Source organism: Elephantulus edwardii, unplaced genomic scaffold, assembly GCF_000299155.1.
Source record: "Elephantulus edwardii isolate Elephantulus edwardi_28Jun2011 unplaced genomic scaffold, EleEdw1.0 scaffold00151, whole genome shotgun sequence".
Taxonomy (NCBI): Eukaryota; Metazoa; Chordata; class Mammalia; order Macroscelidea; family Macroscelididae; genus Elephantulus; species Elephantulus edwardii.
In genome coordinates, this window is record NW_006399901.1 from 5,728,627 (window position 1) to 5,745,786 (window position 17,160).

The following is a 17,160-nucleotide window of genomic DNA, read 5'->3' on the forward strand; positions in this document are numbered from 1 at the left end:
TATGCATGTACACACAGGTACACAGAGGTCCACACAGAGAGATGTACCCACAGATGCACACACATACTCTCTTTCAAAGGGACGTGTATTATTTCACTCTGAGCAACCAGGAGAGGACAGGAAAGCTGAGCCACCCTGTTACCTTAATCCTCTGTCTAGAATTTCACACATTGCTCCCGGATGAACTCGGTTGCCCATCTAGCTGAGAGGCAGGAGCAGTGACCCTGTCCAGTGGGGTCCCCAGGAGCCTCTCCCACAGAGGGAGCCCCTATGGCTCATTTTTTCCTCTCTCCATCTCTCTACTTTCCCCATCTGTGAGCACTCCGGGCGCTCTGTCCACATTAAAGCATGGGCTGCTCCCTCTGCTCTGACATCAGGTGGATGGCGCATTCAGGTGCTGTAGTTCCCAGGCGCCTGGCTGCTCTCATCTACAGCAGTAGTCACCTGTGCTGCCTCCTGACTCTCAGATGGCCATCATGTTCATCTGGGCGTGGACTCCCATCACCTGTCCTGGTCTCTGGGAGTCTCTTTCTCTGGGAAGCCCTATCAGGGGCTCTTGTCCCAGGCATTTGAGCTGGTCCTTCTGTAACACCAGTACCACAGGTGGGTGGCTTTCAAGAAGAGACTTCTTGAAGGTTCTGCAGGCTGGACATCCAGGTCCTAGTCCCAGCCTGGACAGAGTCACTCCTTTGCCGTTAGCCCCAGGCTTCCTAGGCCATGGTGTCTGTCTTCCCCAGCATGGGACACATCTCAGTCAGCTCTGCCTCTCGTCACTCTGAGGTGATTACACTTAGGACACACCCTATGTGGATGTGACTTCATTGTCCAATGAAGAAGCCTCCATTTCCAAATCACCACAATGCCTCCCAGTATCCTGCTCTCAGCAGATCAAGTACAGCTGCCCCACAGTGTGTCCGAGGCTTTCATCTTGACCGTGACCGGTTCCACATCTTTTGTCTATGGAGTGACCACCAAAGTGTTCAAACCATTCTGTCAGCAGCTGAGCACCTAACCACCGTGCCACCAGGGCTCCTTATCCACACGTTGCGATTCCAGCACATTTTGGGGGAGCATCATTCAACCCATCAGGCCAATTAAGTGATGTTAATTAATGAAGTGGCTATTAAGCTGCAGTCAGCTGAGAGGGATAAGTTTTCCTTCCTGGGGTCCTGCCTGATGGGAAAGAGGAAATGGGAGCTGAGCTGTGGTCTTCAGAGTGCTGGACATTGTCAGGGAGGCCTGGTGGTAAGTGGATGTGGATGCGATTGAATTAATTCCTATTGGGTGTATTTTTTTTGAGGTGGCTGTATTTTTTGGGTGTAAAGGCACTTGGCTGTCAGGCACATCCTCTCAGCTGACCTCTAACCTCCCTTCTCCTGCCCTCAGCTCAGAAGGGGGCCTGGCAGAGTGGATTCTTCGACCAGGGAAGTTTCAGAGAAATCATGGCACCCTGGGCCCAGACTGTGGTGACAGGACGAGCCAGGTAACCCTGGGATAGGAGCAGGTGCTGGGACTCCCGGGTGTTGGGACATGAGGCTCTTCCCTCCCAAAGGACCCCTGGAGACACACCATCTCTTTGACCCAGGACTTCTGAATGCAAAACCAGCAGAGGAATGTATCTCTGTGATGAACTTCATAAAGACCAGATTCGTCTGTGTTCCCTGCTGCTCCCTGCTGGGTGATCCTTTGTTAATTCTCAGAGCAGGGCTCTCTGATTATGGGGGACCATGCACCCCTTTGGGAACTTGAATAAAGCCTGGATGCTCTCCCCAGAACACTACATAGGTCCTCAAAACCCTGATTACTGTCTCAGAAAGGCCTCAGACAGAAAACCCATGACCTCAATCAAGGCAGAAGGTTTGAATGCTTCCAGAGCTGAAGGGCTCACTCCCCACTGGTGAGCCCTATTGCTTCAGATGGCTCCAGCTGCCTCAAAGTTCCTCCCTGTCCTGAGCCCACAGGGGTTCCTGATAATGACACAGAAGCCACAAGTCCAGATCAAGTCCCACCTCACCTCTCAGCCTCCACATTAACATCTATAAAGTGGGGACAATAACTCCACCCTTAAGGATCACTGTGCCATTAGAAAGACTAGCCTGTGTTAACTGCTTAAAACATCAGAAACCAAACCCATGACCTTGAGTCAATTCCGACACATAGCAGCCCCACATCGGGCCTCTGAGGCAGTAAATCTTTAAGGGAGAAGGCTGCCCATATTTCAGCTTTGCAGTGCCTGCTGGGTGTGAACTGCTGAGTTTTTGGTCAGCAGACCAGCCATAATGCATTATGCCACTGGGGCTCCTTTAAAATACCGCTAAGGGTCAGGACAGCTGCTGGGATTATGCTATTGACCTAAACGTGACAGTTGGGCTTAGTCACTTCTCAGTAGCTATTGATCTTAAGAATCTTTTTTTTAAAACCTTGAAAGCAAATCTCTCTCTTCCCAGTGTGACCCTTCATGTGCATAGAGACTCCTCACAGCACCTCCTCTGTTGGGTCTCCTGTCATTAGATGAGACAGATCATGGTGGCTTGCGGGGTGTCGGCCACTCCCAAGTGGCCCCTGCCAGTGAGGTCCTTGTCCCTGCTGGAGCTAAACACCCCTTTACACCTGTCACCTGGGATCTGCGCTTGCCCTGCCCAGCATAGTAGCTTGCTTGGCCATTGGCTCCTTTGGCTACACGTGCCACGATCTAAATTTAGATTACATAGGACTGTGTAACAACAATAGTAACATGGACATTTACATTTTTTATGAACTTTATAATTTTAGAATTTTCTCATGTTAAACATTCCACTACAATATAATGTTAAATGAATGTATAAAAAATATCAAATTATTATCGTAAAAAAAAAAGGATTATTTATTCCGTTCCAGTCTCCTGGGCCACATTTCAAGGGCTTAGCGGCCCCAGGTGGCTCGTGGTTGCCGTCTTGTGCAGAGCATGGCAGCATCGAGGAGGCTGGAATGGGCAGGCTGCTGGAGACCCACACTGCTCAGCACCCTCCATCAGCTCTTGTCCCAGTAAGACCTGTCCTGTTTCCAGGTGATGCAGGTCTTATTTGTTTAATCCCTTTTTTTGGCCTCTCAGCAAAAGAATCCACCAGATTAAAACAGCTTTCTCCTTGACATGCCATCCATCATCCTTGTCCTGCAAGTCCATAGCCTATAAATGCTGACTAGTGTCCCTTGGGTCTGGGGGACCCCAGGAGCCCTGGGTGCTGCCTGACCACTGCTCACCTGCACTCTGCCTTCCAGGCTGGGGGGCATGCCCGTTGGAGTGATAGCTGTGGAGACACGGACCGTGGAGGTGGCCGTCCCCGCAGACCCCGCCAACCTGGATTCCGAGGCCAAGGTGAGCCGTGCTGCTAGATCCACCAGGTCGGCCTGCGGGTGCAGGTCTCTGCTGGGCTTGTGGTCCTCTCCGACCTTCCGCTCAGAGGCCAGAAAGGAGAACACTTGGCAGAGCCCCAGGCCTGTGGGTGCCAGTGTGGGGTTCAGTGCCCCGTTCTGTGGAGCCATCTCTACAGCCACTTCTTCCTCAGAGGGACCCCTTGAAAGTTCCCAAGGTGGTATAGACACATAGCACATTCAACTGTTAACAAGAAGGTTGATGGTTTAAGTCTACCTGGAAACACTTTTGAAGAGAAGCCTGGTGCTCTGAAAGGTCAGCCATTGACGTCTCAGTGGGGCACCGATCTGCTCTGACATGTACGGTCACCAGGAATTACCTCGGTTGTCAGGAGCCCTTCCTGCCCTCCTCTGCCCGAGCCTCCTAGCCTGCTCCTTTCTGGCCTCAGTCAGCTCACCTATAAATGGGCTCACGTGAACCTCCAGTGCTGAAGAGGGAGGGTCCTGGGGGGTCTGTAGCACACACCTTTGTAGAGTGCCCTGAGCCCTAACTCTGGAGTTGGTGTGACTCCGTGTGAGGCTGTGTCTCTGGGCCCCTGCTGTCAGGAGAGCCTGACCCCTGGCTCCTCTCTCAGATTATCCAGCAGGCGGGCCAGGTATGGTTCCCCGACTCGGCCTATAAGACAGCTCAGGCCGTGAAGGATTTCAACCGGGAGAAGCTGCCCCTGATGATCTTCGCCAACTGGAGGGGGTTCTCCGGTGGCATGAAAGGTAAGGCTGTGCCCAGAGGTCACTGCAGAGCAGGCTCAGCTCCCGGGCATCTGGATCAGGACACAGGCTCATTGTCCTGTCAGTGGGGCCTCCTAACAGTCCTTAGAAAGGAAGCCTTACAGCAGCATTGACATTTGATGGGGAACTGATGCTTGGGAAAAGCATGTGGCTTGCTGGAGGTCCTGCCGTGCAGCGAGGGACCTGGACTGACTGCCTCCCACCTCGGCTCTGGTGCTCTGAGTGACCCAGAGAAGCACATGCTTCGCCATCCGTAGAATGAGGAGAAGGGGTCACAACTGCCTTCCTGGTGGTGCCGGGAGCTCTGGTGGTGTAGTGCACACTGCTAATGTAAAGCCAGCACCACCCTGGTGGTTCAGATCCAGCTATGTCTTCATGAGAGAAACTAGGCAGACTCCTCCTGTATGATTTGCAGCCTCGGCAGCCTGCTGGGGGGCTCCGCTCTGAGAGCCCCGGCTCGATGACAGAAGTCCCAAGTGAGCGTGCAGTGGCTGCTGTGTGCCACTGAGTCCTTTGAGTGACGGTGGCTTCAAATACAACTGCCCCCTCAGGTTTTCTGGGCTGGAATCTTGGTGTAGTGCATTATTTATCAGGCTGCTCACTGAAAAGATCAGTCATTTGAATCTGCCAGCTTATCTTTGGGAGAAGGATAGGCAATCTCCCCCCATAAACAGAGGTTCTGTGTGAGTGAGAGCTGACTTGACAGCAGGCTTAAATCTTTATAGGAGTGGATCACCATCCCTTTCTTTTGTAGTGCTGCTGGGTGGATTCAAACCACAAGCCTTTTCATTCACAGCTGAGTGCTCGAACATTAAACCCCTAGGGCTCTTTTGCATAGCCCTGCAGCTGTGGAAATGCTTTTCACTACCTAGCACACTTTTGAAATACAGTCCTTGGTGTGGCGCCAAAGAGCGAGCCTGATTGGGAGACAGGCAGACACGGGCTGTGGCCCTGGTGGCTGACTGATCTCTCTGAGCCTCAGCTTGACTCCTTTATTAAGGAGGATAAGAACAGAACGACCCCCTGAGGGCCAACGTACAGATCTTTGAGGATCCGGTGCCAATCACTTGGTGCGTTCAGAGTGCATTTGTCCTTGATGTTACTGATGTGTTTGTTCTGTAGATTAAATTGGTGGCACTGTCCATAGACGGCTGTGTGACTAACCGAAAGGTAGCTGGTTTGACTCCATCAGCAGCTCTGCAGGGAGAAAGATAGGTAGGGGTGTCTCCTCTGATTTGCAGCCTCTGAAAATCCACTGAAGGGCCAGCTGGTAGTCAGTTGTGACTCTGCAGCAATGAATGGAGGTTTTGGTTTTGAGTAACCTAGTGGCCAACAGACCTGGTGTTAATTGTGTTTGGGAAGAACATTCTTCTAAGTGGTACAGCGCTTGTCTGTCAGTTTGCTGTGCTGAGATAACTTGGGCTGCTATGATACTGAACGGTGTGCCATTGGTGTGTCAAATGCCACAATGGTTATCCATGATGGACAGTGTTTGGTAGAACTCCCAGATTAAGACAGGCTTGGAAGCAGGATTGGCATCCATTTCCTAAACAACATGCCTTTGAAAACTGTGAACATTAGAAAAATGATGGTAATTATAGAACAGTGTTCAGATCTTTTGTTCATAGAGTCGCTATGAGTTGTACCTGACTGGATGGCACTTAACAACATACAGCAACAGTAACAAAGGTTGGAGGTTTGAACTTCCCCAGTGGTGTCACACAGGAAAGGCCTGACAATTGGCTGTCAAAAAGGGCAAGACCATTGCAGGAAGCAGTTGTACTCTGTCACTCATGGGTCAGAATCAACTTGGTGATGGAGGGTTTGGGGTTTTGGTTTAGTGACCTTGGAGGGACAGACCTTGGTGAACAGAAGTACCCTAATCAGCAGACAGAAAGAACTAGTTGGGGTGGTCTCTGAGTAATAAAAGTTGTGGGACAGTGCAGGGGAAGTGACAATGAAGGGATCTTGGAGTCACAGCTGGGATTGGTTGATTTTCCTGGTCCTCTTCCAGATGAGGAAACTGGTGCCCAGGCTGAGTGCCTTGTACAAGGCCACATGGCTGTGTAGGGAATGACCTGTGCCTATACTAACCTCCTGGCCCCATGCATTCTCTCCTCATGGCTCATGATCCCCACCCAGAACAGGCTTACAGACACCCCACCCCAGGCCACTGCTACTGAGGGCATCCTGGGTCAGTGGTACTAGGGCCTGAAGATGCCTACCGCCCCTGCCGTGCATTTCAGACATGTATGACCAGGTGCTGAAGTTTGGGTCCTACATCGTGGATGGCCTGAGACAGTACACACAGCCCATCCTTATCTACATCCCACCTTATGCGGAGCTGCGTGGAGGCTCCTGGGTGGTCTTAGACTCCACCATCAACCCGCTGTGCATAGAAATGTATGCCGACAAAGAGAGCAGGTGAGTGCTCGCCTTCAAGCCCCGCTTAGCCTTGTCTCCTGCTCACTCCCCCAACCTGAGCCACTGACAGGCCCAGTTTTTCTTGGTACTTCTAAAGGGTGACACCTTCCAGGGGCACCCTCCAAAACTCGATGCTGTGTGCAAATGATGCTCCCCAGAGTGAGACTAGAGCCTGGAGACAGTGGGGGGATTGTCCATTCTTTTGTAATTTATGGTCATTTGTAATAAAAAAAAATTTGCAATCCATGAAAAGAGAGGATAAATAATGTACACAGCATTGAAACAGATGAGGGAAAGAACTGTTTAAAAGGAATATATGATTAGGTATTGTTTGCATAAACAGTCCAGAACAAGGCCCGAATAGTAAAGTGGACTCGGGGGGTGGGGGGTGGGAGGAAAATGTGCAACTATAAATGAATGGAAATACAAGTTCTTGGTAATTTTAATTAAAATCTCAATTAAAAAATTAAAAAATAGACAATGGAAAAATAATCATACAGTTTTGTGGGGGAAAGAAGAGGGGAAATAAATGGGAGGATCCAGGCAAGAAGACAGGGCAATGATGGGCACAGTCCAATGATGATTAATTTGTGAATGAAGAACAGTGTGAAACACAATGTATATAAACTTTGTAAGCAAACCAAGAAAACAAAATTAAAAGGAAAGATTCAAAGCTGATGAGATTCCTGGCAGCCAGGGCAGAAAAGGAAATATCAACTACCTAGCTCTTTCTAAATTCTAAGTCTCTCCCCAAACTATGAGTTCCTGTAAAGGCTGAGTTATATACAGTTTTATAACCCAGTGTCTACTGCAGTGCCTGATTGTTGGGAAATATTGGCTAAACAAATGACTGATTGAATACTTCCAGAGGAGGATACCAGCTGTTAAAAGCATAATCTTTAGGAGAAACTCTCCCTCACAGAAGAGACAAGGATAATAATGCCTGCGACACAATATTGATTGGGACCTTGTGAAGGCATTACACTAGCTGCTGTGCAGGACAGAAAAAGCTGCAGAATCAGTCTGGGCATTCTAATCCCGTGGACTGTTGGGTGGTACAAATGGTTAAGTGCTTGACTGCTAATCAAAAGGTTAACAGTTCAAGCCCACCAGAAGTACTGCAGAATAAAGGCCTGGCCATCTGCTTCTGAAAGGTCACAGCCATGCCGAGTTCACAGGGCCTAGTTCTACTCTGACACACTTGAGGGTCACCTTGATAAGAATAAACTGATTCAACTAACAAGGGTTTTGGTGTTTTATTCTTATACTCACTTTCTTATCCTCATTCCTCTAGTGTTCATAAGATTTTCAGAGGCCTGTTATTTAAGAAGTAGATGGCCAGTCCTGCTCCCTAGTCTGTCTTAATCTGGGAATTCTACTAAAACCTGTCCACCATTTGTACCCCTTATGGTATTTGACACACCAGTGGCATAGCTTGTCAATACCACAGCAAACTTAAGTTATCTCAGTACAGCAAACTCAAGTTATCTTAGTACAGCAAACTGACAGACAAGTGCTGTACCACTTAGAACAATGTGCTTCCCAAACACAACAAACTGCCAGTTTAGTTTTTAACCCCAGTGCCAAATTAGTCTTCATACCAGCCTGTGGCCCTGGTCCACTGACTTTTAAATACAAATTCTTGCCCACCAGCTCCTGATTGTTTTAAACAAGAGGCTTGCAGACCACACTTGTCTGTTAACTAAATCAAAATGAGCCAATCAGCTTACACCTGATTGTTAACTACATAAAAAACTACCAAACAGTTTACACCAATGATCTAAACACTGCATGGTTAAGATTAAGAAAGAACTGTGTCAGAGGTGTATTCTCTATCTATACCTATTTAAATCTGTATCTTGTGTTTGAGAAGCTGGACTCTGTGAAGAGAATGTAGCATCAGGATTGAAGGGAGACTTATCAAAAACCTGCATTATGCAGATGACACAGCCTTGCTTGATGAAAGTGAGAAGAACTTGAAGCACTTGTTGCAGAAGATCAAGGAATGCAGCCTTCAGTATAGATTATATCAATATCAAGAAAACAAGGATACTTACCACTGGACTGATTGAAAACGTAATGATGGAGAACAGATTGAAACTGTCAACAACTTCATCTTGGGTCCAATTAACACCCTTACTACCAGTGGTGAGGAAATAAGGAGACACATTGCACTGGAAAAGTCCGTAGTTAAGGACCTTTCTAAATTATTAGTAATGATGTCAGTTTGAGGACTAGAGTGCTTCTGATTCAGGTCATGGTTTTTGTAATCACTTGGTATGAATCTGAGAACTGGACCATGAAGAGGAATGACAGAAGAATTATTGATGCTTTTTAGTTGTGGTGTTAGAGAACATTCCATGGATGGCCAAGAGAACGAACAGATATGTCTTGGAGAGGGTGCAGCTGGAATGCACTTTGGAGGCAGGAATGATGAGGCTTTGCCTCAAGTACTTTGGGCACGTTGCTAGGACGTGCTATTCCTTGGAGAAGGATCTGGTACTGGGAAGGGTGGAGGGGCGGTGAGGGAGAAGACCTTCCACCAGGTGGATTGACATGGTGACTGCTGCAATGGGCTCTTCTGTATCAGGAAGTGTGAGGATGGCACAGGATAGAACAAAGTTCAGATAGGTTGTTCACAGGGCCACTATGAGTCATACTCGACTAAATGGCTTCTAATAACATAACACCACTTACTTCCTTATTGATTTATTAATTGACTATTGACCACCTTCTGTTTGGAAGGCACTCTAATGGGCTTTGGTGTTGGTGAAGAATTTTGAATCTTCACCAAAAGTTCTGCTAGTCCATGGTGTAGGGAACTCCGGTGGCTTAGTGGCAAGGAGTTGCACTGCCAACCCCAAGGCACATGGTTCAAGTCCAACAGCTACTCTACAGGAGAAAGATGGGCAGTCTCCTTTTATAAGGTTAACTGTCTCTGAACACCCAGTAGAGGTTCAGCTATAAGTCAGTTCTGACTCTTTGGTACGTAACAGCAGAATAATGGATATGTCTGTCTAGGAAAAATTGTAACCAGAAAGTTCCTTAGAACTGAGGATGACAAAACTTTGTCTCACATGCTTGGGCATGTTGTCAGGAAGGACCAAGTCCCTAGAGAAGGACATCATGTGTGACCAGGTAGGAGATCAGCAAAAACGAGGAGGCGCCTCAGTGAGATGGACTGGCACAGTGGCTATCACGGTGGGCTCCTGCACAGCTAGGATGAGGATAATGCAGGACCAGGAGAGCGTTCTAGTCTAGTATACTGTACAGAGCATCGCTGTGCGTTGGCATCAACTCAGTAGCATCTAATAAGGGTCCTCAAGGCATTGTGATGAGATGGTGAACAAGCAAGCTAGTCCTGCCTTCAGGGTTCTTAGACCTGCTGAGCAGAGCTGCTGAGGTCAGCCCTGCAAGAAGGCTCAGACAGCAAACAGCCTCAAATTGGGGCTGCATTCACTTGTCACTCTGGCCACTAGGGAGTTCAGAGGTATATGTTGTATTCAGCTTTCAAAAGCAAAAAAAACAAAAACAAAACCCACCACCCTTCCCCCCCCCCGCAAAAAAAAAACAAAAAACAAAACAAAACCCAAAAAACCCCAGACTGTCCAGAGTTGTTACCCTGTGAGTCGGAGGAAGAGCTTAGACCTTCAGCTCTCTGTTGCTTCCCCTGCTTTCGTGACTGGTTGTCGCTGGGTAGACAGTGACATAGACTACTCTCCCTGCTTCTTCTCTTCCAGGGGTGGTGTTCTGGAGCCAGAGGGAACTGTGGAGATCAAGTTCCGAAATAAAGAATTGATAAAGGCCATAAAGAGGATTGACCCAACGTACAAAAAGCTTGTGGAGAAGCTAGGTGAGGAGTTTGAAACGCACCACCTCACAGGGGTTGGAGAGGTTCTGCTGGGGGTTTCTCCTGTCATCAAATGAGGGTGGACCACGCACAGTCACAAAAATTAAGGAATATTTTCAGTGTTCACAGATGGCAAAACAGTCCCTTTAACATTAAAAAAAAAACCCCACACCTCACTGCTCCATATATACAGTAAAGAGTGAATTTATTTCTTTGCCCATAGAAAGTAGAGAAATTAAAGTATTGGGGGCAGGATAGAGGGAGGGATGGGTTAAGAAAATGGGAAAGATCGGTGTGAAAAACAGTGTATATGAACTTTGTAAGTAAAATAGTATAAAATAAAATTTTATATAGAAAAGAAAGTATTGGGGGCAAATGAGGAACACAGTGGCAAGATGTCTCTTTAGAATTTACCACCAGACATAAAATATTTTAACTGATTTTGTTAGAATGATAGATTTGTTTCACTTGTCATTTTAACATGTAATTCTCTTTATATGTCTGTATTAAGTGGAAAGATTTTTAGAACTATGTTATTCCTAAGATTAGAGTGTGTGTGTGTGTGTGTGTGTGTGTGTGTGGTCTGGTTTGATAACAGATTAATGCCAATCTCATAGAATCATTTAGAAAGTGTTTTGGTTTTTTTGGGGGCCAACATGACTTCTTCATTAAGTGTGTAAATTAGATTCAACATGTAACTTGGAATCTGCCCCCTTTGTATCACTGCCATCGAGCAAAACCCTCCAGTGAGTTTCCAGAGGGAGATTTTTCTCATGGTTTTTTTTTCCATGAGAGGCGATTCTCCTCTTGCAGAGCATCTGATGGACACACACCACATGCTTTTAGATTGGCCGAACAATGTTGTAGGAACTTTCAAACTACAAATTCAACTCCTTATTTGCCATAGGGCTACTCAGGCTATTTGTTTCTTTTCAGGTGAACTCTGGCTGTGTGTATGAAAAATACAAACAAAGAATTTTGTCCCTTTCCTCTAAATCATCATATTGGCATAGATGTTTATGATATTCCCTTCATTTATTTTACACAGTTTATTGAAAAGGTAGCTCTAGTGGCCTACTGGGTAAGGAGTTGCACTGCCAACTCAAAAGCAGGTGGTTCGAATCCACCAGTGGCTCCCCAAGAGAAAGATGGGCAGCCTCCTTCCTGTGCGGTTTACAGACTCAAAAACCCACTGGATGGTCAGCTATGAATTGGTTCCAGCTTGACAGCACATAACATTTAATGAAAATTTCTTGATAGCAGCTGACAGTGATACATGGGGGCAGATTCTAAGTTTCATGTAGAGTCTTGTTTTGCTGTTGTGAAGGCATTTTCTGAGACTGCACAATTTAGGGGTCATGTCAGAGTTAAAGCTGCAACTGTCATGGGACAAGACCTGACCTGGCCATGGCTGGTCCCCGTCCCACTCGAGCAGCGGTAGGTGAGACGACATTCTCTGGTTTCCAAGGCCTGATCAACTTGTCCGCTTGCCCCAGGAGCACCTAATCTCTCTGACAAGGACCGAAAGGACCTGGAGAGCCTACTGAAGGCCCGGGAGGACCTGCTGCTCCCCATCTACCACCAGGTGGCACTGCAGTTCGCGGACCTGCACGACACGCCGGGCAGGATGCTGGAGAAGGGGGTCATTTCCGTAAGAGCCGGCAGTTGTGAGGGGGTGCAGATGACTCACCCTGAGGTCACCTGGTGTTTAACACATGGAGGGTTTGAGAGGGGGCAGACCTGGCACATGAGAACACGAGAAACTTAAAACCCCCCAACACAACATACAATGAAATCTGATTATCTAGGGGCGAGATCCAGGACCCATGTCCCTTCAAAGATCCTCAAAAGATTCCAGCAGGTGGTAGAGTGTGAGACTACCGCTCTAACCCCTGGGGACGTCCTTGCATGACACAATTAGTACTGGAGTACCTGTCCAAAGGTGGGTGGGTCAGACCCACTCAGGGGCACTGTGGAAGAAAGGCCTGGTGATCTCCTTCAGAAAGGTGACAGTCTTGAAAGCTTTGTGGGGCTGTTCTCATGCACACAGAGGCAAGAGTCAGACTTGACTCAGTGGCAGCTAACAACAGTAATCTAATTGGCCAGTGGGCTGGACCAGGCCAGTTACAGAACCGTTATTCCTGCCCACTACACACCCCAGTCCTGCCCTGGCACCCTGCCTCCAGGAGAATCCCGTTCCAGTGCGTGTCAGCTCCTCATTGGCATGCTCTGCTTTCCAGCTGACTCAACCTTTTATGATTGAGCACGTGCCTTAGCCTGAGGCTCCATGGAAGGAAGGCCTGGTGATCTGCATTGACTTGATCGCAGCCATGAACACCCTGTAGAGCAGCCCAGCTCTGCACACGGGGGTCATCCTGAGCCTGTGAGAGCCCGTCAAGTGGCCTGGCTAAGAGCAGGAGGTCCTCCCCACAGGCAGCTGGGCCTGGGTTCATGCTTCCAGCTCTGCCTTCTCCCGGAGGGTGGCAGTGACGCAGGGTGGCTGCGGGGTGGGGACTGAGGCAAGCTCCTTGGCAGGACATCCTGGAGTGGAAGACAGCACGCACCTTCCTGTACTGGCGCCTGCGCCGCCTGCTGCTAGAGGAGCAGGTCAAGCAGGAGATCCTGCGGGCCGCTGGGGAGCTGAGCCACGTACACGTCCAGTCCATGCTGCGCCGCTGGTTCATGGAGACTGAGGGAGCTGTCAAGGTGGGCCAGGGCTGCAGGCCGGGGGTGGGGGTCAGTGCCAGCCCACCGGGGGGACACCCCCTGAGGCAGCCTCTGCCCCTGCCAGGCTTACCTGTGGGACAACAATGAGGTGGCGGTGCGGTGGCTGGAGCAGCACTGGCAGGTGGAGGACGGACTGCAATCCACCATCCGTGAGAACATCAAGTACCTGAAGCGAGACTTCGTCCTCAAGACCATCCGCAGGTCAGAGACTGCCCCACACCTGCCCCCTGCCCGCCCGCCTTTTTGGCCAGTGCCTGAGTCCAGCCTCCTGAATCCTCTGTCCTGTCCAGCCCCACAGACCACAACACCCCAATGTCCATTGTCCGCACAGCAGCTGGAGAGGTGGGGGTGCTAGGCCAGGAATAGAACTTTCTGTTCCCAGTCTTTGGAATCAGTGACTTGTCTGGGGCCAGGGCCAGTACAGACTGCAGAGTCTGGGCCACTAGGCTTTCAGGTGCCAGTGTCCCTTGTGGCTTCACAGAGGGCTGCTCCCCTTCTTCTGAGGAGTCCCCCAATGAGGTAGCTGGTAGAGTGCATGAGACCTCACTTGGGGGTGACACTGTGTCTCAGGACACACAGCTAGTGACCAACAGGTCCAGCTGTCACCCCTCGTGGTGTTCTACTCACCAGACCTTGCACCCTTGTCCCACTGGACTCCCACCTCTCATTATCTCTCCAGTAAGGGCCTTGGCATGTCAGGCCCTGGTCTACCTGGCAACATGAACGTGCTGAGGGACCCTGTTTCTCGAGGGGCCCTGAACCAAGCAGCAGTCTGCCCACTGCCCCTCTCCCCACAGCCTGGTCCAGGAGAATCCCGAGGTGGCTGTGGACAGCATGATCCTCATGAGCCAGCATGTCAGTCAAGCTGAGCGGGCCCAGGTCGCCCACCTCCTGTCCACCATGGAGAATCCAGCCTCCACCTGACACAGCCCCAACACTCAGGACCGTTGACCAGAGAAGCCACTCCACCCACCCACCTGCCCGCCACAGCCGAGGATGTGGCTGTGCCTCTCCATCCTGGGTGTCTCTACAGAGTTGCTGCTCATCCCAGCTCAATAAAAGGCTCAGGGGACCCCCTCCAAGCGGACCTGGCCTCCTCTCCGCTGGGGAACATCTACTTTGTTCTGTCTCTTGGGATGAGGTTTTGTGACATCATTGGATTGAACCCACCCTCCTCCCCCCATTTCCTTTTGCTTCTTGGGGCCTGGTATCCAAGGACCTAGGTGTCTTGAGGCCTGTTTGTTAGCAGATAACAAAGCCTTTCATTTTTATACCCATGACCTGCTCCAGATATAAGGATCTTATCAATTTCAGCAGAACAGACGGGCCAAGGAAAGAACAACATGGACAAGAGAGGACTTTTTGTAATGATGCTGGTCGGCCAGTATCTTAGTGCCCCAGAAAGGGCATGGATTATTCCTCATGAAAAGAATAAAATGGTATTTCCCCCAGGGATTCCTGGCCTCTTGAGGATGAATAGGCACACCACTCCAGGCCGTTCTGAGCACCTCGCAGGAGAAGGTGTGGAAATGGCTAAGCTGCTGTCCCCAGAAGGGTCCTCTGTCTGCCTTTTCTCTTAGTAAGCATAAGTCATTGCCCATTACCACTTCCACAGACACCCACCTCGGGTGTGCAAACTCCTGCCCAGAGACAGGGGCGCCCTCTCCCCACACCTGCTCGTCCCACTGTCCCTGTGGTAGTCTCACCTCCACCTAACCTTCAGGAGGGCCACGTCAAGTGTCTGCATCCTTCCTCACCTGTTGCCTGGTCTGTAACTGGATCAGGCCCCAAAGGGCAGAGAGCTGTCAGCTCTGAAGGATTGGACCAAAGTTTCCAGAGAGGACTTCACAATGACCCAACAGCACCAGCTCAGAAGGCGCTTGGGGCCTGGGGACCTCGGGCCATTCTTCTCCCCCCCCTCCATAGTCCAGGTTGCAGCTGGCTACCACACACTGCTGGGCTATGACACTGACCCTCATGACTGACTGCCTTTCTAGTCAGCACTGCTGCACAGGGAGTTACCCTTCATGAGTCCACCTGTCCCCTTGAGAGGGGACAGTCTAGCTGTCAGCTTATGACAGCTCTGTTAAGGAAAGGTGGTATAGGGACAGTGCACTCCATTGTCACATCCCAAGGACAGCATTGTAGGCAGGAAGAGCCACTGCTGCTTGAGAACTGAGGGTTCTGGGGTGGGGAGGCCATTAAGCTTTGGGGAATGACCAGCTGCCGCTCAGGAGGATGGACAGAAAACAAAAGGAAATGTGGGAATAAACTATTTTTTAAGGAAGAACTGGTGTTGGCATTTTTGCTAGACCAGAAAGGGCAGAAGACATTTCCCTGGTGGCTCCCCTCCACTCCCATCCTCCTCTGACAACAGCTAAGCAAAGGAGTGAGCTGTGTGTCACAGGAGATAGTCAAGGAGCAGCTGGAGCTTCAGATGGGGGAACTGAACTGGCTTGATAGTTTCAAGTTTCAGAATCATCTTCCCCACCCCTCCCCAAATTGTGAAAATACTTATAATGAAACATTTGCCAATTTGTAGTAATTTTTACCTGTTAATTCAGTGGTGCTTATGGTCATCATGTTGTGTGAACAGCCTTGTCCTTTTCCATATCACCCCACCACCATGAGCAGAAACCCAGTGCCCTCTAAGCAGTCGTATTTCTTTTTTTTTTCTGTCCTTCCTCGTTCACAGAAAGGTTTCGTTAAAAAGCTGTGTTTTTGTTGTCGTTAGGTGCCATCGAGTCTATTCTAACATATAGTGACCTTGTGAACAACAGATGAAAACCTTCCTGATCCTGTGCCTCACTCACAATCCACGCATGTTCATGCCCATTGCTGATGTCTTCCTCCCTTTCAGACTTTTTCTAATTTTCCAAGCTTGACATCTTTTTTTCAAGGACTGGCCTATCTTGATGCCATGCTCAAAGAATGTGAGATGAAATCTCACCATCCTGTTCTCTAAGGTGCACCCTTGCTGCCCTCTTTCCAGACGTAATTGCTTGTTCTTTTGGTGGCTTATGAATATTCTTCTCCAACACAACTCAGAGGCTTCACTTCTTTGATATTCCCTACTCATTGTCCAACTTTCAGCTGCATAGGAAGCAATTGAAAAAACATTTCTTTAAAATGATGTCCTTGCTCTTCAGTGTTTAAAAGAGGTTCCTTAAAGAGGTCCAGATTTGCCCAATATATATTTTTATTTTTGTTGTTTCCAAGGTGTCAATGCAAGTAAAATTAAATACTTGGCAACTTCAATTGTAACTCAATTCTCTCATTGCTGTCAAGCTGGAACTGACTCATAGTTGAGCCTTCAGTGGCTTTTGGGAGGCTGTAAATCACTCAGGAGAATGTCTGCCTTAAATACCATCCTCTACCTATTGAATAAGAAGGCGCACTGCCAATCCAAAGACACACAGTTTGAATCTACCTGCTGCTCCTGGGGAGAAAGCCGCCTCCTGTGCAGTTTACAGCCTCTGAAAACCTGCTGGCAGGTCAGCTATGAGTCAGTTCTGACTCGATGGCACCTAACAAACATAAGGAATCAAACTGACAACAGCAGCTTCAGAGTTACGTTAATGAGAGAGGAAGAATTCAGAAGAGAACAGTGTCATTGAATTGTATGTGAAGAAACTGTGGAATTGGCATGATGCAGTTATGCGTTGTCAAGTCACATGCAACTCATAGTGACCCTGTGTACAACAGCCCTGAACCTTGCTCCATCCTGTGCCAACCTGTCTCTGATGCAACTACCCTCATTACTCCAGTCAATGAGTCAAGCCAGCCCATTGAGTCTTCCTTTCTTATGCTGTCACTCCACCCTCCCAAGCATGATGTCCTCAAAGGATGGATCCCTTCTGACCACATGCCTAAAGTGTCAGACGGAGCTTCAAAAGCCTTGCCTCTAAAGAGCAGCCTGGTTTCACTCCTGGATGAACCTGTTACTTCTCTTAGCAGTCCATAGTATATTCAATACTCTTCTCTAGCCCCACAGCCCAAAGGCATCAACTCTCCTATCA

General features: G+C 49.0%; 1 protein-coding gene across 1 annotated transcript in view; it reads left to right on the plus strand.

Annotated features, from left to right (window-relative positions):
- ACACB (acetyl-CoA carboxylase beta) overlaps positions 1-14,065 on the plus strand; it is a 153,318-nt gene extending 139,253 nt beyond the window's left edge. The window contains exons 44-52 of the mRNA XM_006894831.1: positions 1,387-1,483; positions 3,259-3,355; positions 3,987-4,122; positions 6,387-6,564; positions 10,305-10,417; positions 11,911-12,065; positions 12,950-13,120; positions 13,206-13,342; positions 13,939-14,065. Coding sequence (XP_006894893.1) covers positions 1,387-1,483; positions 3,259-3,355; positions 3,987-4,122; positions 6,387-6,564; positions 10,305-10,417; positions 11,911-12,065; positions 12,950-13,120; positions 13,206-13,342; positions 13,939-14,065 — 1,211 coding nt within the window. The remainder of the gene's footprint in view (positions 1-1,386; positions 1,484-3,258; positions 3,356-3,986; positions 4,123-6,386; positions 6,565-10,304; positions 10,418-11,910; positions 12,066-12,949; positions 13,121-13,205; positions 13,343-13,938) is intronic.
- The last annotated feature ends 3,095 nt before the right edge of the window (positions 14,066-17,160 follow it).